The sequence below is a fragment of the Crocodylus porosus genome, unplaced genomic scaffold (genome assembly GCF_001723895.1).
Source record: "Crocodylus porosus isolate Cpor-Errol unplaced genomic scaffold, CroPor_comp1, whole genome shotgun sequence".
In the NCBI taxonomy this organism is placed as follows: Eukaryota; Metazoa; Chordata; order Crocodylia; family Crocodylidae; genus Crocodylus; species Crocodylus porosus.
In genome coordinates this window covers 122,156,390-122,181,278 of record NW_017728931.1, presented here as the reverse complement: position 1 = coordinate 122,181,278, position 24,889 = coordinate 122,156,390, and the positions used below count along the sequence as shown (strand labels likewise).

General features: G+C 39.2%; 1 protein-coding gene across 7 annotated transcripts in view; it reads left to right on the top strand.

The window, feature by feature from the left end:
* KMT2E (lysine methyltransferase 2E) overlaps positions 1-24,889 on the top strand; it is a 90,426-nt gene that overhangs the window by 16,383 nt on the left and 49,154 nt on the right. For all 7 annotated transcript variants that reach the window (XM_019543572.1, XM_019543570.1, XM_019543569.1 and 4 more), the window contains 5 exons: positions 3,543-3,727; positions 15,283-15,397; positions 16,263-16,492; positions 18,649-18,729; positions 21,655-21,713. In XM_019543572.1, the coding sequence (XP_019399117.1) occupies positions 3,657-3,727; positions 15,283-15,397; positions 16,263-16,492; positions 18,649-18,729; positions 21,655-21,713 (556 nt within the window). In that variant the 5' untranslated portion in view covers positions 3,543-3,656. The remainder of the gene's footprint in view (positions 1-3,542; positions 3,728-15,282; positions 15,398-16,262; positions 16,493-18,648; positions 18,730-21,654; positions 21,714-24,889) is intronic.

Genomic DNA, 24,889 nt, shown 5'->3' with positions numbered 1-24,889 from the left:
TTGCCCAGGCAGACTCACTAATGTTCACTTTTTGGCTAAAAGATTGAATAACTTGAGCTTTTTTTGCAAGTCGTATTTAGGGTCAAGAATTAATTTTACCCTGTAGGCAGATTGGTATGGACTGTGGGGTTTTTGTTTTCTTCTAGTGGGGGGCATAGCCACCTACCCAGGATCTCTTGAGCATATATTAACATCATTTTATAGAAGGAAGACGTTGGCTGCTGTAGCTTCCCTGCCCTACCTGTGGGAGGTTAGGGTGCTAGGCCTGTGTTCTCAGAGTTGAGGGTAGTCTTATGTAGAGCTTAGATTATGATCATATGGCATAGTTTGGATAGAAATGAATCCTGCCTGAGGCAGAGGGTTGGACTAGGTCAGTGTTTCTCAACATGTGGGTGGTGACCTAAAAGTGGATCACAAGAATATATGAAAGGGAATAAACTTTAAAAATGCATTCTCCTTTAACGGAGAAAAATGTGGGAAACTGGGAAGGTATGGGGGGCATGTGCCCCCAGATCTGTGCAGGGCAGGGTGGGCTGTTGCTGGGGGGCTGGGGCTGTGCCAGATTCTTTCTGCTGGGAGCTAGGCTGGGTTGTGCTCGGGGCGGGCAGCAGCACTGGGAGTGGGGGTTGGGGGCCTACAGTGGATTTTGAGGTAGCTGCAGTGTGTCCCCCTCATCCTCCCTCTCCTGTCCCCTCCTCCCAGTGGTACCGCTGCCCACCCCAAGCGCAGCCTGGCCCAGCCCCCACTGGGAAGATCCTGGCACAGTGGCAGCCAACTGACACTTGAAGATCCTATGGGATGCCTTTCTGGGGTGCATGCAATGGTGGGAGCAGCCCCCTCGCCCATGCCCCCTGGACAAGCCACAGCTCCATCCCATGCCCCACCCCGCTGGGCATCATCTGCCCCAGCCGCACTCCCTCCCTCACCACAGGGGCCTCTGTGGCTCCCCCCCAATGCCCCCTCCCTTGCCCCTCCCCTTCCACCACAACAGACATACCAGCTGGCCACTGCCCTTCAAGCTGCTGGCCTCTGTATGGGAAATCAAATCGATATCAGCTGATATGCCTCCTTAAAAATTGGCTATTAGTATTGGCTTAAAAAATCTCTATCCGTGCATTCTTACTCTTTCTGCATTTCATTTGCTGATGCAGGCTTTCCAGATGTTTCAGATTTATTTTCTGACCGTCTGGATTGGTAACACCAAAACTGATTGAAAAAGCAAAATTCCACCCAGAGTAGAAGTATAAAATGTTACAAGTGAGGTGCTCTTTTTCAGCCACTATTTCTTATTAAGTTTTCTAGATATGCTGTGGTAACTTCTCAAAACCAACAGCTCAGCTTCACCTGTAAATAAGTGAGTAGTAAAGTCACCAGGGAATTATGCTTCATCCAAGAAGCACAGCTAAATAAACTATACTGCACTTATTCAGTATGAAAGTGCTGCAGATAATGGATCTGAAGTATGCCCCTGCAAGTAAACACAGATATTCATTTGAATACTGTACCTTGCTTCTTCCACCAAGGGAAGCTGGATAAGTTAATGGTCATTAGGTATACATTCACTTGTTACTGCAGTTTGTGGAGTGGAGAAAGGTGCACAGTGCTATTTGTGCATGTCTCTCCAGCTCCCTCTAATCCAGCTGTTCCCAATGCGGTGTCCACGGTGCATGCCGCCCCCCAAGGTTTATTTCAGGTGCCTGCACGCATTTTCACAAGCAATAAAAATCATCATTCCAACAAAAAATACTGTCACTGCCAGTTGAACTCAGAACAGCAACTGCCAGTTGAACTCAGAACAGCAACATTTTAGCATTTTTTTTTTTTTTTTTTTCTTCACAGGCTGTATGCAATAGCTGCCAAAATGAGAGCAAGTCAGTCTGAAAGATGCAGTGACAGAGTGGCGCATACTTTCATTTGGGGAGGGAGTAGTATGCGCATATCCAGGATTCTAAATTCTAAACTTTAATATTCATATTGGCGCCTGCTGCTTTTTCTTGTAAATTTGAATGTGCCCTTGGGCACATGAATGTTTGGAACACCTGGTATGGAGGTGAAGGAAGAGGGAGAAGGTGAGGGAAAGTAATGAAGATGTTGGAAGCATGGTAGCAGGACTTCATTTCTGTAGAAGTCTTTGTCTTTTATAGAGACTTACCGCTCATAGCTGTGTTGGCTCTACAGTGTTAGGATAAAAAGTAGCAAGCTTGTCTTCGTTGGTATATACAGTATTGATGATAATATAGCACAGTAAATAACACTCAGAGTTGTACCTGAATAAATGTCATCCTTCTTTATTATGAAAATTTTTGTTCTTAAGCAGGTGTAGGTTATTATATTCCACCCTCTCAAACTTTTATCTTCTTTCAATTAAATCCATTTGAATCTTTAACTAAGCGACTTTACATTTTCTGTTTTGTATCTTTTTGCTTTTTAAAAAAGTACAGTAATAGTATTAAGTAGAAGAACATTCCTGGAAGTATCAACAGTCAGTTTGTGTTCACATGTGTATAATCAGAAACCAAGTTTATATTTAAATGACTTAAACTTTTTTTCATTAAAACAACTTTTAAATATAATCCTATAATTCTGTTTTGCTTATTTGGGTTTTAAATTACACTGCAGGTGTAGGAAGAAAATTAAACCATCATAACAACATTCTCATTGCTTAGCTTATTTGCTGAAAATTGAGTGGGCAAAATGAGAATTGTGGCCATTTTATTTTTCTGTCTCTTGATGAGCTGTCTCATCTAAAGAAGGGTAATTATGATTGAAACTAGGTTTCTATAATTCTTATAATGTATTACTGGTATGATTTTCCTTGAAAATCAAGGTGGCTTAAGTTCATTTAGTAGCTATTTTATGAGACTCTGCATACAGTGGTTTACCATTTATTCTGTAATTTGTAGTTTGATCATCTAGTGTGTATAGTCAAGCTCAGTTTTTGCTTCAGACCTTTTTGAAATATAGAAAAAAAACTTTAAGGTGTGAAAAGTATTTTAAAAGGCATCTAACCAGAGCTATTTTACTGCATATTTTAATTACCAATTCAAATCACCAAGCAGCAAACCTTAATTTAAATGTATAGTCTTTTTGGCTTCTTTAACATGTGGTATGGGTTTAGCTGGAAATTAGAATTCAGTTAATTCACAGAAAAGCAGTCTTTTTAATAACTTAAACAGAACTATGTTAACTGTAGTTCGTACATGGGGGGAAGGGGCGTGATATACTGTTGAGCTGAATTTAGTTAAACTGAAATTTAAAACATTCTCTCTTCACTTGCACAAGAGACTGCTGGTTTCAACAACTGATGTAGAACTTAAACCCTGCTTCCAGGTGGTCATCTAGTAACTTCAACTAGTTCGAGGCTTTAACATTCTTTCAAATGTAGGCAACAAATATGTACCATTTGAATTTTTTTTTTCCAGTGTAACTTGGAACCAAAAACTACCATAACAATCCCTTAGCAAGATTATCTAAATATACTATAATACGGAATTGCCTTCTTAAAATTATTTGATTTAATTACTTGTCTTATTTTTAAACAGGGTTTGTGGATGCACTTAGATGTTTGCAATGAGCACTGTGGCTGGCATGCCCCAGTGTTTTGGATACCAATGCATAGGACTCCGTAGTAATCGAATTTATCAGAAACGAACGTCATGAGCATAGTGATCCCATTGGGGGTTGATACAGCAGAACCTTCTTATTCGGAAATGGCTGCAGGCTCAGAGTAAGTATTTAAATATAACTGGTAAGTTTACTATTTTTTATTTTTGTGTGGGGACACTTTGAAAAGAACTGAACATGACTTCCAAAAGCTTCTTAATTGTATCTGAATTTTAACAGTTATTTATATTCCTCTACTGTAGCTTCATGTCTGAAGTTCAATGGCCCCTCCTTTGGTGAGTAAAGGACTAGTGAAAGAACAGTATTTTAACACAGTTTGGTTTATTGAAAAATAATTTATTACGTCATATAGTTAGTGCTTATCATTTTTATTTCCTTCAGGGTTACAGTGATATTTTTGGTTGTATTTTAGAGACATAATATAATTCAGTATGTCAAAGAAGAAACAATTATGAGAGATGGTGATAATCATGAAGGGGCATGTTCAAATTAAATGTTCATAGTTAAGCTCCCATTTTTGCAATAATGCACCAGTATAAAAGCTGACAATACATTTTTTTCTTTCCCAATATTTGTTTTTCAATTTGGCGTCCATTGTTTTGGCTTATAGCTGAAGTGGTTAGCTTAAATGGTGCCAGATTGGAAAACTATTTTGTCAGGATTGCTTGGTACTGTTTGGGATGAAAGACAGTAAAAAATAAATAAATAAATAAATAAAAAAAATCCATGTGGTACAAAGAAGTGTACGTGATATATATATATATATATATATATATATATATATATATCATCTTGGTATGTCTAGAAATAGTTTTTGTTGTCACTTTTTAGCATTAGCAGGGTTTTATAACATTTTAACATGTCTTTCTGAGGGCACAGAAATATTCTAGTTTATAAGAGGTGAGTTCCTCTAGCCCACAGTGTAGCACAGGGGTCAGCAACCCCTGCCACGTGTGCTGAGCATGGCACACAAGGCCATTTTGCTTGGCACACCACTGCCAGCCCAGGCTTTAAGCAGCTGCTGCCAGCCACCGAACCCAGGCTGTTCCCAGCAGGTGGTTGGGAGGCTGCAATCCCTCCTGCAAGCATACTGGGCTCCGTGGGCTGGGTGCAGCTAGGAGGCTGCAAACAGCTGCTCTGGGCTCCAGCACGTCAGCACTCCAGCACCTTCCAAGGTAGTCATTGTGGCTTTTTGGCACTCCAGCCAAAAAACATTGCCTACCCATATACATATTGGCCATGATTTAAAGAAAATGGAATGGTTCAGTACCTTTTGGTCATCAGATCATTTATTTGTGAAAATTTGTTTATGAAAAACATAGTTAAAATCCAGTAAGAGGCTTAAGATTTGGACTTAAACCTGTTTTATCTCCTTTGCTTTTGAAAGAGTTACTTTTTTTAAAACTTCTTGGTAGAATCTATTGGAGACAGTGAAATATAAAATATTCTTAATCTCATCTTTAGTCTTTTTTCCCACCCTGTTTAACTCCTGAACAAACATTCAAGATTTCATGTGTTTGGATAGTATTAAGAATATATTTGCATGGTTACCTTTATAAACTTTTTATAAATGGCTTTTGTGTGAAGCCTTTTAGCATGACTCTTTAAATCAGGGGTGGGCAGTTATTTGGGCTGGAAGGCCACTTAAGGAGTTTTGGTGAGCTTTTGCAAGAAGGGTGTGGGGGGGAACTGATCCAGCCCATCTGCCTCCCACCCACTGCTGGCAAACCTTATATGGGCCCATCTACCCTGCATCCACCACTGGGGGGCCAGACAGAGTGGGTGGGCAGGGTCTCCATGGAGACAGACCCAAAACCCCCACAGGCAGGGTGCTCTCAGCCATGTGGATGGGAGGGGGCGGGGCCTTGGGTGGGTGGGGTCAGGATTGTGGGGCAATGACAGCATGGGGCTAGGACGGGGATGTGTGGGAAACATATTGCCACTCTGCTCCAGGGACCCTGTTGTCGGATGTGACTTCTTGCCTGCCCATGGTCCCATCCCGTCTGCCCAGCCAAGTGTATCCTGCTCACAGGGGTCCCAGACCAGTGTCTGTGGAGATCCTACCCACTCTGTCTGGCACCCCCAGGAATCTATCTGGGTTGCCTGGACGGCAGGGCTTGGCCTGGCAGCAGTGGAGACGCTGGCAGCTGAGCAGAGTGAGCTGCCATTATGGGGGCTGCTGGGAAGCTGAGTCCAGGACCCCTGTGAGCAGGATATGTTTGGCTGGGCAGATAGGATGGGACCATGGGCAGGGCCAGCCATACACCATGGCTCATGCCACAGCCCCACTGTCTTGGCAGGGCCAAGGGGCCCACTGCAAACCAGATAGACTCTCTTGGTGGGCTGGATTCAGCTTGCAGGCCATATTTTGCCCACTCCTCCTTTAAATAAAGGAGAATTGTTTTTCTTTCTTTTTTAAAGGGAGGCTTCTACTAGGTATCCAGAAAAGAAATGCTTTTCTGGTGCTGAACAAGTTCTAAGGAACTGAAGATAACTTTACAGCTCTTTCTGCTCTCCTACAGAAGTTCATCAATAGTGCCACCAACATCTACACGGTGTTTCATCACTAACTGCTGGTACAATTATGAACAAGGATTCTGGTTTTCTCTGATTTTTAAAAAAACCCTCCAATTTTCAGATTAAAAAGAGTAACCCAAAATCCACATTTTTCTGTGATTAAACTGAAATGCTGCTATAGATAGATCTATCTTAGTGGTGTTTCATTTTAACCACAGAAAAAGTGTGGATTTTGAATTACTACTTTTAATTTGAAAATTGGGGAGTTATTTTTTTTTGTCAGAGAAAATCAGGATCCCTGATTATGGAGTTCAGGGCTGGAAAAGTTGAAGGACAAGATTTGTAAACTGTTTGTCAGTTGCTTTCTAGGGCACCTCGGATAACTTAAAACCTGCTAGTGTTTGATCAGAACGTGAAAATGCTATTGGCTCTAAATTTGCCAATGATTACACTTGAAGAAAGTTACTCAACAAAAAGTGGAAGAAAGTCTTCCCCATCTGAGAAAACTTAACAAAAATTAGGCAGTAGCTTCTTTCAGCAGATTTCCCTCCTGTAAAGGTAGTACGTGTACTCTGGGTGAAACAAATCTGAGAGCCACTTAGATCTGGCTTGCAGTTGTTGATCTCTTGATTGAGTCATCAGATGAACAATTCATGGATGAAAGAAGTCATGAAGAGCTCTGCTTCAAGACTAGATGGCCCAATGGGCGCACATGGTTGAGGCCCTCCAGCCAATGGCTAGCATGGGCATGACATGGCCAGAACCATGTCTGGTGCCTGCCTTTGATTCTCTAGCCTGAATGACTGGTACCCATTTGCAGCTGGATTGGTGACCAGATCAAAGTCTGAATTTAACTTCTGGTGCTCTAGCAATTACAGCTTTACTGCTTTACCATCTCATCCTTTACACAAGGGGGGAAAAGCTTTAAATGTAGAGAAAAAAGGGGAAAAAGCCAACAGTTACATTTAGTTGTCTTGAGTCCTTCTGGGGGAAATCGTGTGGGCTAAAAACTAAGTTGTTTTATTTCAATATATGACCAGTGGAGGTGGGAGGGAGAGAGGGGGAGGAATAAAGCGTAATTGCCACATGAATTTACTGTGATATAAGAATCCCTGGTGATGTCAGCCTAAAATTTCCCATCTCTGTTTTCTCAGAGACTGACATGTCAGATGGAGACGGTAGAGGGTCCAGAGGCAGGCAACAAAAATGATAAAGGGTTTGAAAAACAAGCCATATGAGGTGATGTTGAAGGAAATAGGTATGCTCAGCATGCAGAAAAGGTGCTTAAGAGAGGGCATGACAGCAGTCTTCAAATATGTGAAGGGCTGCCATAAAAAAGATAGGGAACACCTTTTCTATCTTGCTGCGGGATGTAGACTATTGACTTAGTTCTAGCAGCAAAATGTAGATATTGGATATTAGGTGTGGGGGTAAGAGGGAACTTCTTCAGTGTTAAAAAGGTGAGAAAGTGGGCTAGACTGACTAGGGAAACTGTGGTATCTCCATCATTGGTGATGTTCCTTGGAAGCATTAGGTGTTGGCTGCAGCTGAAGCTGGGGATTTTGACTGGGGAGTGCTAGTGTTCCTGCTGGAACTTAAACCTGAAGATTTCTGGCTAGAGGGTTTGTCCCTTTGCTCAGTGTCAAACTGATAGCTCTGTTTGGAGTCAGGAAAGAATTTTGCTCCGTGGTCAGATTGATCTAAACGTAGGATTTTGCATTCCTCTAGCAGGAAGTGTGGTCCTCTTCCTTGGATTTCTTGAACATTTTAATTCTTGTAGCAGCAGGATGCTAGCTGCAGTTGTATTTTTGTTTTGCCTGTGGCAGGTTAGGGTGCTATCTATTCTTTTCATTTGTGTGGCAGGGTTAACTCTGTAGTTTTAGTAATAGGTTAGACAAGGATTTGTATGGGATGGTTTGAATGGAGATGATCCTGCCTCAAGCAGCAGGCTGGACTAGATGACCTTCAGAGATCCCTTTCAGCACTACTTCTCTGTGATTTCAGTAACCAAAAAAGTACCTTACTAAGTGCACCTTTCCAATGAGGGGTGAATTGGACCAATTTCCCATGATAGTGATTTGGTTTCATGTTCTAAGATGCTGTGTGTGGAAAAACATAATGTGAAAATAGCACACTCAGTAAAAGGAGAATAAGGCATTGATAAAGGAGACATGGAAATATCCAAGCAGAGGGGTGAAGCAACAAAAAAGAAGAACGATGTAATTAGATACTAGAACAGCACACATGAATGAAGCCACATATATAAATTAGCTTCAGAATGAAGAATGTGGGGAAAATGTTTTGGGTTTATTTGTTTTTTCAGCAGGGGAAAAAAGTGAAAATAAGAATTTTCTTCAGTACTTTTACCTTTAGTGTTCAGTTGGGTATTTCCTTATGGTACCACATTACTACAGGGCTGTCTTTTCATCTTTTGCATCTCTGGGATCATGGGAGACTAGGTCAGACAGGAATTTTAGCCTATAGGAAAGAATAAGGCATTAGCTCTCCAAACTACCAACTTCCTTGAAGCTGTGCTCCCCAATAGGGACATATAGTAGTTTGTTTAGCTGTTGCAAACATCTGTGGCAAACTTTCCATGAACGTTGCTTCCTTTCCTCCCACTTTGCTATGAAATTAACTAAAATACACTGGAAGTACACACTTGAAAATCCAGGTTATTATTTAAGACTAAATAAATAAAGTCCTAACTAATTACTGCAAATGGTGTTGGCTTACAGATATGTCTGTGCTGCATACTAGCCTGTTGTAGAAATATCCAACTTGCTTCAGGTACTGGAAGAAGTATTGCTGCAGTATTATGGAGGTCTGCAGAGGCTAACTTACCCTGAGAAGCAGTTTACAGTGAGCTATACTTCAGATCTTAAGTCAGAACTGATCACCTAGGAATAGGAATTGATCACCAACCAATAATTTTCTCAAAATGATTCAGCCCATAAATACCAACTGTCTTATACTTCATATTAAATATAGCATAAAACAAAATTAAAACTCTATTTCTTACCTGTTTTGAACTTCTGCTAAACCCTGATCATGTAGTGTAGTTTTAAAAAGTCCATACATAATCTATCAAACTGCTACAAGTAGTGCAGAAAATATATACAACTATTTCCAGAATAGACATTTATTCTTTCAGAGCTGACCACTATCCTTGTCTGATGCAGGGGGAATGACAACTTTTTTTTTTCCAGGATGCCAATAAAAGTCAGTAAAATTCACTCATTCAAAGAAGTAAAAGCACTGGAAGTATGGGTAGGAAAAAGTCTTAATTGAGTTTTCAAGGTGTACAAATTCCTTAGCAGAATAACCTTGTCACTGTACCGATGCAACTTTTGAGTTTCTTTGCATCTTTTCTCTTATTCTCTTGTATGTAAAACCTAAGCTCAGTTCCTGAAGTTGCACACCTGCTGGACTTGCTTGCAAGTCAGAAGACAATTTCATGATGTGAAGGCCTAAGAGATAGGAGGATTGGGCCCTAAAATTATGGGCTTTTTGGATTATAGAACATAATGCTACCTCCTGAATAGTACCTGACATACTATAGATGCGACAAAATGATTAAATAAAAGTGGCATATTGTATTTGAACTTCTAGACTTTTGCCTTCAGAAACAAAAGTACACAAGTTCTGGAAGGTCCATTTATTGGTAAACGCATTTGTGGCTTCTTTCCCCCTCATAAAAAAAAACGTTCTCGCCCTCAGAGGTTTGACTCTGGTAGTGAAATCAAAGCATTTGCTCGCTCTTTTTTGTATAATTACTGACTTTTCAAACAACATAATATATGGGCAAGGGAAGCATGTGGAGTAGAATTGTAAGCGACAATTTTTTAGTTGTTTGAGTTGTGATTTATTTTTTGACACTTATGAGAAGGTAGTCATTATGTCCCACACCCATAGCCCCATGTGCTTGGACAACTCCATATGCACGCAGGGTGGAAAGTCCTGGAAGCAAAATGATAGAGGGGATGGACTTTGAACCTGCATCTCTGAGGTCCCATCACACCACATGTCTGGCCCCTCTCTGGTACTCCTTTTGAAGCTGAGTGTCTGCTCCTTGTATTTAGTAGCCGTTGTTAAAATGGATGGGGTTGGGGAGGTGGGGTCTGCCTCCCTAGGAGCAAAGCTTCAGGCTAGAATGTAGGGTTTGTTCCTTTCCAGAGCATCAGCTACCACACGAAGCCATGTACCTTCTGGTTTTCTGTGTTCTTCCTGGCCTCACATAATCTCCTTGGGTTTTCCCAGGGACCCAGCTTCAACAGGAATGCTGAAAGAAAGGGTAGGTAATGTATGACTTGTAGTGTGGTGGTTAGTGTGTTGTGTTAGGAAGCCAGCAAAATGCAGGTTCAAATCTTCTGGGTTAGAAGGTTTGGGGGAACCTAGAACTTTATAGTTTAGTTTGCAACCTAATGTGTATGCTCAGTTTGCACATATAGTACATATGTCCATGTATGCACTGACACTGCGGAAACAAAGTAGCTGCCTGTGAAAAGTACTGAAAATGTCATTTAGGCAATTAAAAACACTTGTTATTTAGATGACCACAAGGAAATAAAATGTCATCCATGGTGTTTCACATTTGAACCAGAGACATGGATCAGAATATATATGTTGGAAGCTATTTAATGCATTAGTTTTGATGAGCACCTATTAACAGCTGGAAGTTGTATTTTTATTAACGTTTTTTAGGCAGTTAAAGACTTTCAGCAACAAAACCTGACCAACTGTTGACACTGACTTGGTGCAGAGTCCCTTGGATTGATTGGATGTGTTCAAGTCAGCAGGCCTGGATGAGCTGCATCTGAGAATACTGAAGGAATTCACCGGTGTCATAGCAGAACCACTGGCACGGCTGTTTGAGTGCTTGTGGTGCTTGGATCAGGTCCCGGAGGACTGGAAAGGGGCCAGTGTGGTCCCTATTTTCAAGAAGGGGAGGAAGGAGGATCTGAGTAATTATAGGCCAGACAGTCTCACCTCCGTCTTTGGAAAGGTCTTTGAAAAGATTATAAAGGGTCATATTTGTGGGAGTCCAGTGAGAAAAATAACGCAGCAGGGAAACTAGCATGGATTTGTAGCAGGTAGATCATGCCTGACCAATCTGGTTTCATTTTATGACAGGTTCACAAAATACTTAGATGCAGGAGTAGAGGTAGATGTTTTCTTGGATTTTAGCAAGGCCTTTGATACAGTATCTCATCCCATTCTCATAAATTCAGAGGCTGAGACATAAATGTTTACATGGTCTGGTGGGTGGCAAATTGGATTAGCGGTCATGCCCACAGAGTGGTAGTAGACGGGTTGGTATTGACCTGGAAGGATGTGGGTAGTGGGGCCCAGAGGGTTCAGTCCTTGGACCTGTGTTCTTCAATATCTTCATCAGTGACTTGGATGTGTGTGTGAAGTGTACTCTGTGTAAGTTTGCAGATGATACTTAGTTGTGGGGTGAAGTGCACACTCCAGAGGGTAGGAAATGATTGCAGGCAGACCTGGACAGGTTAGACAAGTGGGCAGAAAACAACAGAATGCACTTCAACAAGGAGAAATGCAGAGTTCTGCACCTAGGGCCCAAAAATATCCGGCACACCTACTGGCTGGGAAGTGACCCTCAGCTGCACAGAAGCAGAAAGGGATCTTGAAGTCATAGTGGACTCCAAATGAACATGAGTGGTCAGTGTGACAAAATCATCAGCAACACTATCCACACTTTATCATGCATCAACAGATGCATGACAGATGGATCCAAGGAGGTGATACTTCCCCTCTGTGTGGTATTGGTCAGACCACAGTTGGAATACTGCATCCGGTTTTGGGCGCTGTACTTCGAGAAGGATGTTGATAGACTTGAGAGGGTCCAGAGGAGGACCACTCACATGGTTAGGGGCTTACAAGACAAGCCCTATGAGGAGAGACGGAGGGACCTGGATCTCTTCAGCCTCCACAAGAGAAGGCTGAGAGATGATCTTGTGGCCACCTACAAGTTCATTAGGGGCATGCAGCAAGGCATCGGAGATGCTCTGTTCACCAGGGTGCCTCTTGGGGTGACAAGCAGCAATGGTTACAGACTGACAGAGAGCAAGTTTAGGTTAGATATCAGGAAGAACTTCTTCATGGTAAGGGTAGCCAAAATTTGAAATGGGCTTTTTCTGATTTTAATGGCAGCTCTTTTTCTGGCTTTAATTGTAGCTATCTCTGTGTTTGGAAAAGATTTGCACTTTTCCCCTCCTCAGTCTCTTTAGCTTTGTGCCCTGAGTTTGGATATTAATATAAATCTGGGTGTTTGATAATACTTGGATTTCTTTATTTTTAAGTAAGATGCGGTTTCTTTTGGTAATTCTCTTCTACAGAAAACAGCCATGTGTATAATCACTTCTCAAGAGAATTGCCTTGAGGGGACCAAGTTTATTGAACTGGGCCACAGAGCACTACACTGTAGCCAGTGCCTCCCATGCAGTTCGGTTTATTGACAGCCTTGAAGAGACGCTCTAAATCCTTTACAGCATCACCTTAATCTTGGAATCCATTTGAGACTGTGAATGTCTCAAATTTTAGAAATTTGAAGATGTGTAGGCTGCCACCCTCAGGATATATTTTGTAAGAACAAATATATTCTGTAATCTTGGTGACTAGGCTTTCAAAAGATTATGCACCAGTTGGGTAGAATTTTCTTGGGTTCTCTTATTTAAGGACTCGATATTTCTATGTGTGTTTTGTTACAAAGGTGAAAGACTGCACTTTTTTTATTTATTTTTTTTTCAGGTTTTTCTGCTCCAGTGGGCCATCAGATCAGTGGTTTCCAAACTCTGAGATTGTGCACCATCAATTTTAAACTATACAACTTTAAGTACCACCAGCAAAATTTTGTCATATAAAGTAATTATGATAAATCTGTTAATGTGTACCACTGACCAGTTGTCTGTGTACCACAGATTGGGAACCACCGCATTAGGCCAAGACATTCTTCAGATACTAGGAAAAAAATAAGTATGAACCAGATAATCCTAAGAAAAATTGTCAATTTAGTGAATGCCAGAATAGCCATGCTGCTACATTTCACTATCAAACATTATTATAAATTATACATCAAAAATAACTGATGGCAATGCAGTTGTGAATGAGAAAGGAAGAGGTTGCTTAATGTGTAGCTTTAAGTTTTGGAAATTTAGCTGAACAATGCTGGGTGGATATTCAGCATCTGTTGCATTAGAATTTTGAGAATCTAGATCCTGGGTTCAGATAGTATGGAGAATTAAAGTTGATCTTCCTTCCTTGGTGGGAAGGATGCTCTCAAAACTTGCCTCTGTTTAATGAGTCATTGTATACAAAAATTTGAGAAGCATTTCTGACCCTTTTGGCTTGTTGAGCAGGTTCCTTGCACTCTCTTATCATAGGTTATATTTATTAGTTTTTGACATGTTTCACATCACCATTTATTCAGAAGCAAGACTTGCTCTCTAACAAAATTCTGGTACAATAAAGGAAATACAGTATTCCTCTTTTCAGGATAACAGAAGTTTTAAAAGAATTCTCTGTGTGTAGTTTCAGATACTAGGTGGTTTGGGGTAAACTTGATGCTGTAGACTGGATAAAAAAGATAACCCTGCACTAAAGGTTTTGACCTCCTTAAAAAAGGCCAAAACAACTATTTAGCATGAAGCAAAAATGTAAACTAGCTTTGTAACTCCAGTCTTATAGATCACTCCACTTTGAAGGATTTATTTTGTAGCTGCGAGAGAGAGCCCTATTGGCTGATAGGTTAAAAGAATGTAAATTTTAATTAAAAATAATTATGCAAGTCTTTAATCTTCATTTATCCAGATGATCTCTACTGACTGTTTTGGTTTTTCATTTGTCCTTTGTAATTGTTTTCCTGCTAAGGTAAATCTGCTCAAATAAAGAGAAAGTGAGTAACTAGGTTAAATACACATGGAGTAGAGAGTTTTTGTCAAAGAAACCAAGTTGAATAATATTTCTGTCACCTCTATTTTTTTTATTCTCTAAATCCTGGTTAATAGTTTTTTCTTTAAAACAGAAGTTAACAACTGAAATCATGCGTCCCTTTAACTACATCAGCTTCATTTTAAAGTCTTTTCTTTCTTTTTTTTTCATGGTACAAGGCAAAAAATGTCTATGAAACCTTTTGTGGCCCTGCAGTGATTTGCCATCATGTAAAAGTTTCATTCTGAGCTATAGTCTGGTTTGAAATGTGTCCAAATGGTGTAGTCCTGCCATAAATTGGGGGAAAACAAGTGATACTGTTACTACTACGAAAATGAAATTTGGTGGTTAATTCCAAAAGGGGAGCCAGGAAATATTATGCTCAAGGTACATCTGTAATGACTGTTAAGAGAGAGGCAATAGAATATCTTGTTTCTTGTCCTTTTCACAAATTTATTTCCCCACCTTTATGTATTTTTCTTTCCTCACACTGTCATCTTTTTTTTTTTTCATTTAAACATGTGGATTACACCTCTTGATTTACTATGAGACTTTCGTCTTTTTGTCCCTCACCAAAACCATATAGCTGAGGGTAACAGGTCTGGAGGAATATAATGGCACCACACTAATTCCACCACTAGATGTCATTGTGGAACGTATTAAAGTTGCAGGTAGTGTTGTGAAGACCATCTTGACAGATGCCTGCAACTCTGTTGATATTGCTTCTTGTTACTTCTGTCATTATTAATGTTGCTAGTATACTCCTAGCAACTTGGTGTGGAATGTAACCTGATGGTAATCATGCTGTGCAAAGTCAGAATTAGGAATACCACATAGAAATAGAGCGGGAACTGCTGGTTTAGGGTATTTAAATTGCTCCAGTATTGACTTTTTGTATTATGGACCTATAATAAGATTTTGTAGAAGATCCATGCATGGGAAGTATTTCATACTTTGTTGGTTATACAGATCTTAAACTTCTTTTTGGGTCCACTTGATTTTATTTATTTACTTGATTTATATGCTACCTGTCCCAATAGTGGCTCAGGGTGGCTTAGGATTGGAGAATGAAAATAGGTCTTTTTTCAGGAAAGGCATATACATATTTAGTTGTGATATGAATAATAGAAGAAAGAGCAAACGTATGTGAAATATTCTTGAGTGTAATGAATAATATATCTTGCTTTTCAGACCAGAATCTGTAGAAGCTAGCCCAGTGGTAGTTGAAAAATCAAACAGTTACCCACACCAGTTTTATACCAGCAGCTCTCATCATTCACACAGTTACATTGGTTTGCCTTATGCGGTAAGTTTCGTACCTTGTTTGAAAGCCTATCTCTTTTAAATCAATTATCTTTGAGACAAACTTGTATTGGGGGATGTTATTTGAAAACCAAATATACAAAATGGGAGTTTTAAGAAAGGCCTATTTAAGTACTCAATTCTAGTTGCAGGGGTGGTATGGATTCTATCTTCTGTCAGTAAATACTGTTTTCTCTCCGGTCTTTAAACTTTACCATTTTTTAATTATTTGGCTAAAATTGGCTTCTTAGCAAGTATCTATGTTTGTAACAAAAATAATACCAAAATGTTTTTGGAAATGCACCACAGTAGTATTATTATAGCTGTATAAAAAGATAAATAAGCATATTACAAATGGGGAAAAAGAGCAGTTGAAGTTATATGTACTAACTATAAATGCCTAGGGGTAACTGCTGTAAATTTCACAAGTTCAGTAGAATCAGTTAGATAGGTGCCTGTATGATTTTAGAAAAATAAATTTAGGATCCTGTTCTTAAAATTCTATTTAGGCTATGAAACCACGTATCAGAGAAGTGGGAATGGGGCATGAGGGGCATTTAAAGAATTCAGGTTAGAGGCTTATCTAAACCTAATGGCTTATCCAGTTAGTATAGTTAAGATAATTTCTAAAGCTGACAAGACATAAGAGACTGTTGCATGTAGCCACCTCCAGCTCTCCAGTCTGGAAGACCCAAGTACTGATTTTATCTGGGTCAAGTTAGAACTACTTTCTGCAGAAGTCAGGAGTGGGATTCATACTCTTACTACTTAACTTCTCAAAAGTCTAAAGAGAGAAATTCTGCTTCATGTTTTAGAACAATGTCAAAATAACAGGTTTTTTTTATGGGGTTTTTCAAAAAATCATCCAGGACCATAACTATGGTGCTCGTCCTCCTCCAACACCTCCAGCATCTCCTCCTCCATCCGTTCTTATTAGCAAGAATGAAGTAGGCGTATTTACAACTCCCAATTTTGATGAAACTTCCAGTGCTACTACCATCAGTACGTCAGAGGATGGAAGCTATGGAACTGATATTACCAGGTGTATTTGTGGCTTTACCCATGATGATGGATACATGATCTGTTGTGACAAATGCAGGTAAAATGAATTCAAATGTTAAAGATTATATATTTGCATATTAATGTTTTAGACTGCAGGAATAAGCTGTTCTAAAATGACTAGTTATCGTTTTAGCTCATGTTAACTTTTTAAGTTGAGAAACTCTACCATCAAAACAGATTCTTGCAAATCCATGACTGGCTTAACAGAAGGGTTAGCAGATTCAATCAGGAAAGGATGTCACACTGTTCCTAACTCCACATATATTTCTGTTCACTCCTTTATTAGATTCTCTCACGTGCTACCTTTTTATCAGAAAGATATCTCTTCTGCTGTTTTCCCACTCCCTCCTTTAATTGTGGAATAAGAATGTGTGGCAGTTGGTTCCTAACATGAGTACACCAAGTAGTAACATGTACTTTACACCAGGGGTTCCCAACCCCTGGGTCATGGCCAGGCGCTGGGCTGCAAAGGAGAGCTGGCTGCCAGACAAGAAGTGACCACAGACTGGCAAACCGTGGACTGGAAGTGACCGGCATACTGCAAACTGGTAGCCAACCTTTTTTATACTGAACATAAAAAAGGACTGGTTACCTGCCTGCAGTATGCCGGTCACTGCTGGTCTGCAGTTTGCTGATATGTGGTTTGCTGGTCCTCAGCCTAAAAAGGTTAGGAACCCCTGCTTTAGACTAACAAGCTTTAGTCACAAACTACTCCAAGACTGTTTCAGGCTGGACATAAGGAAGAACTTGTTTACAGTCTGAGCCCCCAAGACCTGGAACAGACTGCTGCCAAAGGTGGTGCAAGTACCTACTCTGGATTCCTTTTAAGAGTCAGTTGGATGTTTATCTTTCTGGGATCCTGTGACCCCAGCTGACTTCCTGCCCCTGGGGCAGGGGGCTGAACTCGATCTTCCGAGGTCCCTTCCAGCTCTAATGTCTATGAAATCTGTGAAGCTACACAGCTCAATAAAATAAATTTAGAGGAAGTAATTTGGGATAAAGAGAATCCCAATACCTAGAGCAAAATTATACCCTTACATTAAACACCAGATTTATATAAATAGTCTTTACCACTCTCTCTCCCTGCTTCCTCCCCTCCTCCCTGCCAGGTACTCTTGCACTAAAATGTCTAAACCTTTTACAGATGAAATCTAATTTATAGCAGAAATGGTGGCCCAAGATTTGGAAAGAAAAATTAAACAGTTGAACTTTTAAATCCTTGTTCAGACGTGGTTGATCTTGCCTAAGGTCAGTAGGGGCTTAGCACCATATACAGAAATAAAGCAGAGAGTAGTTTGGGCTACAAGAGGAGAAAAGGGGCCTGGATAGCTTTTAGATTGCTGTTCTTGAATATCTTAGCCAGTTTTATGAACTTGGATAAATTTGCTACAGTAGAAACTATTGTTAGAGTAACACGAACATCATTACTAAGGACAGTTTTGCCTGGGTTTGGCTTCTTCTGGCTGTCTAAACTGTCTTGGTTACATATTCAGTGACCATTGTTCTGTTGATAGTACTTTATGATATGGTAAAGATTTAGTAATACGTTCTTCTGTCAGTGGTGAGGCTCTACACAGGTCACTCTTGTTATATGCTGATTTGATGTAATCCTTTGATTTAATCTAATCTGTCCTTTGGTCTGGATAATGCACAAGATAAAGTAAAAACAAAATATTGACTCAGCCTTAGTCTGTTGTGTTTTTCCTAGTTCTGAGTCTGGTTATCTAGTTTTGCTGCATGGTATTTTTGTTGGTGGTGACCATTATAGGTAATATTTCATAAGAAGAGTGGTAATGAAACAACATTCATTTCGGTTTTTTAGGATATTGTAAAAACCACTTAAATGGGTTGGTCAGGCTTGCTAAGGATACTTGTCAGTCTTAACCCCATTGTAAACAACAATTCTCATTGCTCTGTATATTTTCAAGTGTTGAAAGAACATTTTCTAGAGTAAAGGCATGTTAAGAAACAATTTTTGGGAAAGGAATTATATAGGACTCAGTGGAACATGCACAGTGAAATATTGGGATAGTGGCTCATTGAAAGAAGTTTACATAGGAATTTAGGGAGAACAGCAGCCATATAAGTTGGTTTTGAATGAATATGTCCTGTATATGTAATAGCGTAAACATTAAATACATTGATTTCAGAAGATGTCATACGTTTAATAACACCAATACATTTATTTTTAAGTGTTTGGCAGCACATCGACTGCATGGGGATCGACAGGCAGCATATTCCTGATATATACTTGTGTGAGCGTTGTCAACCTAGGTAAGTAGTAGTTAGCCAATATATTTGTTCTCTGTCTAGAATTATAAATACTAGATAAAATGTAATACTTGGGGAACATTATGTAATATGTGAAATTTGCCTTTAATCAGGTGTTAAATTATTTTTAATATTAAAGTTTTACGGAAAAATCAAATGCAAAGTAGTAAGTAGATTTCTAGATTATAAAATAAATATGCCAGCCATACCAACTATGCAAATTCCCAAAGTACTGAGAAGAAAGATTGCAAAAGAATTGATGAATCTGTTGGACTACCTGGAAATAAAGTGAGGAATTAATAGTGTTTTGGAGTAGCTAAGCTATTTGGGCTTTTTTTTAATCAGATACCACTGTAGAGGTTGCAGGGGGTAAATACTTTTTGTGTAATAAAATAAAGCATAGTCAGAAAGCAAAAAGAGATGTTGAAACAATGAATTAATGAAAAAGCAACAAATAACCAAGATAGGATGGGATCAGCTGGTGGTTTTCAACCCTTTTAGATTCAAGGTACCACTGAGAAAATTCCAGCTGTTACTTCCTTTTGATTATTGAAAAATAGTAGAGCATTTCTTTTGTTGCAGAGGACTCGGATCACAAAAGGTCAAAATGCTTTTGACTCAAATTCAAGAGATTTCAAATAGAAATCTATTTATTTTGTGAATTTTAGGTGCTTGCACACTTCACAGTGTTCATATTGTGGGGCATCCTTAAAAGGAACTTGTGGTAGCCTGGTAATCACTGTCATAGGCCTAGGCAGACCCCCAAGCTCTCTCACCCACTGACTCCTCAATTTACATCTAATAAAAGATGTATGGGATTCACCCAAAGAACCTTGTCTGCCATCTTCAGTGACTGCCTTTCTTGCATGCATGCCAAGCTCTGGCTGCTTTACTATTCATTCCATCCAGGAGGAGCACAAACCAACTGCAGATGCTTCCTCAGCCTGACAAAGGTTGTTTGTATCTGAAAGCTTGCAAAGAAGGGTTTTTAAACTATTTGAGTTGGTCTAATAAAAGATATCAGATTTACCCAAAGAACTGTGTCTTCTTACGTCCTAAGACCAACAGAGCTACAGCCCATAATGCTGTCATAGACCTAAGAGTTCCAGGTAAAGTAGCTACTTTTCTAATAAGTTGCAACAATATTGCACCTATCTTTTAAACTTAAGAGGTGTTCCTAGATGTAGCAGGGACCTCTTCTGTTTGGTTCCTGATGTGCCCTGTGAAGCTTTTCTCTAATCTTGGTTTAGTAGCTAAAGTGATTTTAGCCCTGTTGTAGTCAAGTCATGAAAAGTCATGAAATCCCATCTGGGATATCAGAAGTCCAGGTGCAGTAACAAATAGTAATAAATAGTTCCCTTTTTATCAATGTACTTTTTGCTAATATATCCAAATTTTATTTTTTTCCAAAAAAAGGGGGCTCTGTTTTTCTGAAAAGAATGGGTGGGGGAGAGGAGGGTTCATTGCATCAAATGTTCAGATCCTTTCTATGCTGGAATATCTGTGATGACTTTTAAGAAGTCGTATCACGGAAGTCAAGATACTGAAAGATAAACAGTTGTGGGGAGTGGAGTAGAAGAGGGAAGGTGAAGAAAATATTTAGAAGTTGTCCTAAAATATTTTGTTAACATTTTTTTTCATCTTCAGTGTAATCTTAATCTTTAAATATTATCTCTCAGATAATATTTAAGCGCTTCCAGACTTTTGATTTGTGGTGCTACAGTTTGCAGTGAATATGCACTGGGACCTAGTACATAATCTTTAACTAGACCATGGAAAACCTGACTTGACATTTCTGATTTATTTTTATGAAAAAATTCAAGCAATTGTATTTTTCCTTCCCATTTTTATTATTTAGTCTTTGATACCAGATTCCATCTATCATCTTGGCTTGGTCGTATTGAGATTCCAGAGTCTTCTCTGAGTTCACCTAAAATGCATGTTTTGCCAACTGTAAATTTCCCTACCTCCATTATTATGCTTCCTCTTTTTTTATATGTAGCACCAGTGCTAGAACAAATATTTCAGACACCTGTTGTTTACCATTTTGCTATGATGAGAAGTGAGCCTCTCCTGTTCTTTTTATACAGTTTCTGGGCATAGGAATATTTTGCTGCTCATCACATAGCAACTTATCACCTCCTTTATCGTTGTTTTATTGACATGCAGCACATTTTAATTAGCAAAACATTACTTTTCTTTGCAGAAATAATGCCTTTTTGGGAGCATCTCTCATAATAACCTTCTAGATCCCTTATTCCAGGGGCAGGCAAAGTCCAGCCCATAGGCTGGATCAGGCCCACAGTGGACTCCACTTCCCAGCAGCCCCTCCCCATGTTGATGTGGCTGGTTTCCATGGAGACCCCAGAAGCATCAGGGCTATAACAGCGCAGGGCCAGGGTTTCCATGGAGACTGGCCCCAACCACTACTTGGATCTCCATGGAAACCGGATGCAGTGATGTAGGCAGGAGGTGCTGCTGGGAAACGGAGTCTGGCTGTCAGCCGGATCCACCATTTTACCCGCTCGTGTCTTATTCTGTCTTTAATTATGACTTTGACAAATATACCAATAAAGATGTAGGACTTCATTTGTAATTCCATGAATCAGCATAGATTCGGTCTTAAATATAAGTACGACATATACTGCCTTTTCTAGGAAGGTTGAGAAGAGCACTTGCTGATGCTACTCTGCTCAAGTCATACTATTACAGAATGAAATAGTTACTTTTATATACATGCAGTTGGTATTAAAATACCACTAGTGAGAGACTATTGCAAAATAAACTAGATGCATGTATTGATAACTATATAATTGTGTGAAAGTCTGAGTTAATATTTAATTATTAATAGTTAATAATTGTGTTTGCCTCCACTCATACCAAACTTCTACTAGTTAAAAATTAAATCTTTTTTTTTTGTTTATGCAGGAGTTTAGATAAAGAAAGGGCTGTGCTGTTGCAGCGAAGAAAAAGAGAAAATATGTCAGGTGGGTAAAAAGAAAACTTAAAAAAAACTATTAACAAATATATGATTGTGTCAGTGAAGTATAAAGATGGATAACATAACTAATGTTTGTGCCTGTTTTATATAATTGTGTTTTCTGGTCACAACCAAAGTATGTTTTTAGTTGGTATGTTTATTAGTCGGTACATGAAACTGTAAGAAATGTTTCCTTTCTGTATTCTGTTGATATGTACACAGAAATGGTGGCAGATTTTTTAAAAGTAGCAAAAATTTTGACTATATTGTAGCTTGTGTAGAATGCCTTTCATGGACTTTGTGGTGGAAGCAAAAACTAGTGTTTTGTTTTAAGTGATGGTACATACACTTTGAGTGTTTGGAGCCTCTTCCATGTTTGCTGTAAAATTATCTATAAAAAAGGAAGCAATGTACTTTAAAAAGTTATTTGCATTGAACTTTGTATTTTACCTTGACATTTTTAAGAGGTATCTGAATCATTATTGTTGGTAAACCTTACATCTTCTCTCTACCAGTCACTGAGTTTGCTTTTTTTTTTCCTTCCAGTCGTTCGGTAGCGTTTGTTTTATATGTCTTCCTTTGTCCACCTTCAACCTTTCCCCCTACCCCAGCTTTATTTTTTTTCATTATCTGTACTGCTTTTCCTTTTGGTAATGGTAATTTGTTGTTGTTTACTGGTTACTTCAGTGTTCTAGTATAACTGGAACAGTTATATTTTTTCCTATAAGAAATTAGCAGCTACCCAACCTCTGAATTATTTAAAATTAATATTGCTCTAGTTGCTTTTAGTTAGGGTTTCCATTTGCTTTACTGTACAGAGTTCTAGAATTTTACTCAATAAAAGTGAAGAGTGACTGACAATTGCTTATGTAAAATAGTCCTTATTTTGCTTATTGTTTTGTGCAAAGTTATAACTAGCTCAAGAATAGTTTCAAGCAATAAACTATGAATTTATCATAAAAGAAATCCTTCAGGCTTCTTATGAAAGAAGTGGCAAGGTTTCCTAAATAACTCAAGACACTAAAAAACAGGGGCGTGTGTTGTCAGTCCCTTATGAGTTAATTGCATTTGTTTGCTTTCTCTCTTCCCCTCCCTCCCTCCTTGTGCATTGGGTTATATCCAGCATGATTAAAATAAATTTGCGTTTTGTGACCTGGACCTGCAAATAATGGATCGAACCACATGTACTTGATATTTATTTCTTCAGTGCTGCCTTCTTGTGCATCTTCACAAACAGCCATGTTTGACATAACTTCCAACTTTTTCAGCCCAAGTCCCTTTTCCTTTGCTTTTTTTTTTTTTTTTGGATCTTTGGACCTATGCTGAAAAATGAGTGTGAACTGTCACAAAACTTCACCTAATCCATAACTGATTGATGGGTTGCAATTGCATGGGTGTGGGGATAACTGAAAAACCACTGCAGCAGAGGGTGGTGTGGGTTGAGATGCTACAAAAGTTGGGGCTTAGGCTGATGTAGTGAGCGACAAGGTGACATTAAATCTTTTTGCAGCCTTTTCATTTCTGCTTCGGTGAGAATGCTCCATAAGTTTAAATTAACCATGCAGGACAACAGTGGTCAGACCACTGGATGTGTTTTTTTTGCCTTGTTTTGTTCTCTTTCCCACTTGCTGTCTCTTCTGCCCTGACCTCTGGGCTTCCCCAATTTAGATTCTTTTTTGGGGAAGTTTAATGTGTCAGGCTTTGAAGAGCCAACCTATTCTGAAATAAGAGGAAAAAAAGTCTTGCACATATGTGCTTTTTCTTTTCAGGGAGATGTTTGCCTCCTTTGCTGTTTTTCAGAGTTTGACCCAGACTTGCCAGTAAAGGATGGCTTTTATTTCAGCTCACACCAGAAAGTGGTTTTCCTCAATAGGGTACAACCAGGTGCAGGTAAACCACATTTTTTCTCCCAGGGAACAAGAGCAAGGCATTAAGAAAGGCAAAAAACTTATATTGGGTTCAAGAACTAAACTCACAGTCTGTCACAAATATTGTTCTGTCTAGTACCTTTAGATGTATTTGTAACTGTTGGAGAAGCTGATGTTCTTGGCAAGTTCAGTGCTACACTACATCTCCATCAGGAGTGAAGATAAGCAGTATTGTTTCATCTTTGCAGAGTTTTCAGGCATTTCTTTGCCTTTTGCAGGACTACGGTATTTATGTGTGCTCTCTTTGTATGAATCTTTTAGGACATCGTCTTATAACTTTTTCATCTCTCTTCCAACATGTTCTTGAAAAAGAGGAAGAAAGATAAGCTTAGGGACAATTAAAAATGATGGAAAAACCCTTAGGTAAAATGCCACTTTTTGTCTTTGAGGAGGAGCTGGGTCTCAGGAAGGAGAGCTATGCTTTCCAAGCCCAAGGAAGAAAATTTAAATCCTGGATTCTTTGTGGAAATGGAACAAGGCAGTGGAAAGAATACTAAAAGAGACACTAGTATGCTGTCAGTTACATAGACCAGTGATCTTAAAAGATCTCCAGAGACTTAAAGAATCAACCTGATCCATGAAAGATACGGTAATCTTCTCTGTTTTTGTAATTGACGTCATTTGATTTATGCCCATCTGGTCAATTGCATCAAGTGCGTTTAGCTTCAGGAAGCTTTGGCAGAAGATTAGAAGATGTAATGGAGTTGTGAAATATCACCTTTACTCCTCAAAGTATTTATGAGAGAGACTTTGCAGAGACCCAGTAGACAGACTGACATTTAATTGGGGGCCTTACAGCCAGCCCAGAAGTAATGGGGAAAGCAGAAAACTAGAGCTTTTGCTAAAGATGACCATCTTTTTTGTGTCTGCTGCTGCTGCTTCTTCACTTAAAGTGGTAGACACCCAGAATCTCTTGAGATACAGAATATTGGGTTAAGTGGATCTGTAGGCTGACTCAGTACAGTATTTCTTATGTTCTTACAAGACATTAAAACTCTTCATCTAGTTTCTCACTCTAGTCTCTTTCTTTGGCATGCAAATGTAAATTACAGTGGTAAATCCACTCTTTCTTGGTATATCCAATCATCAAATTCTGAGAACCTTCTTAGGAAAGTCATAGAATTTAGGTCTGATCAATCTTTTTATATAAGGATGGTATTCCAGAGAATTGCTTATATTTTGCAGCTGTGAACTTAAATAGCAAAGGGAAAGCAGTATTGTGAAGCTAAGTGCTTAACAAGTTTGGGGAGGAGAC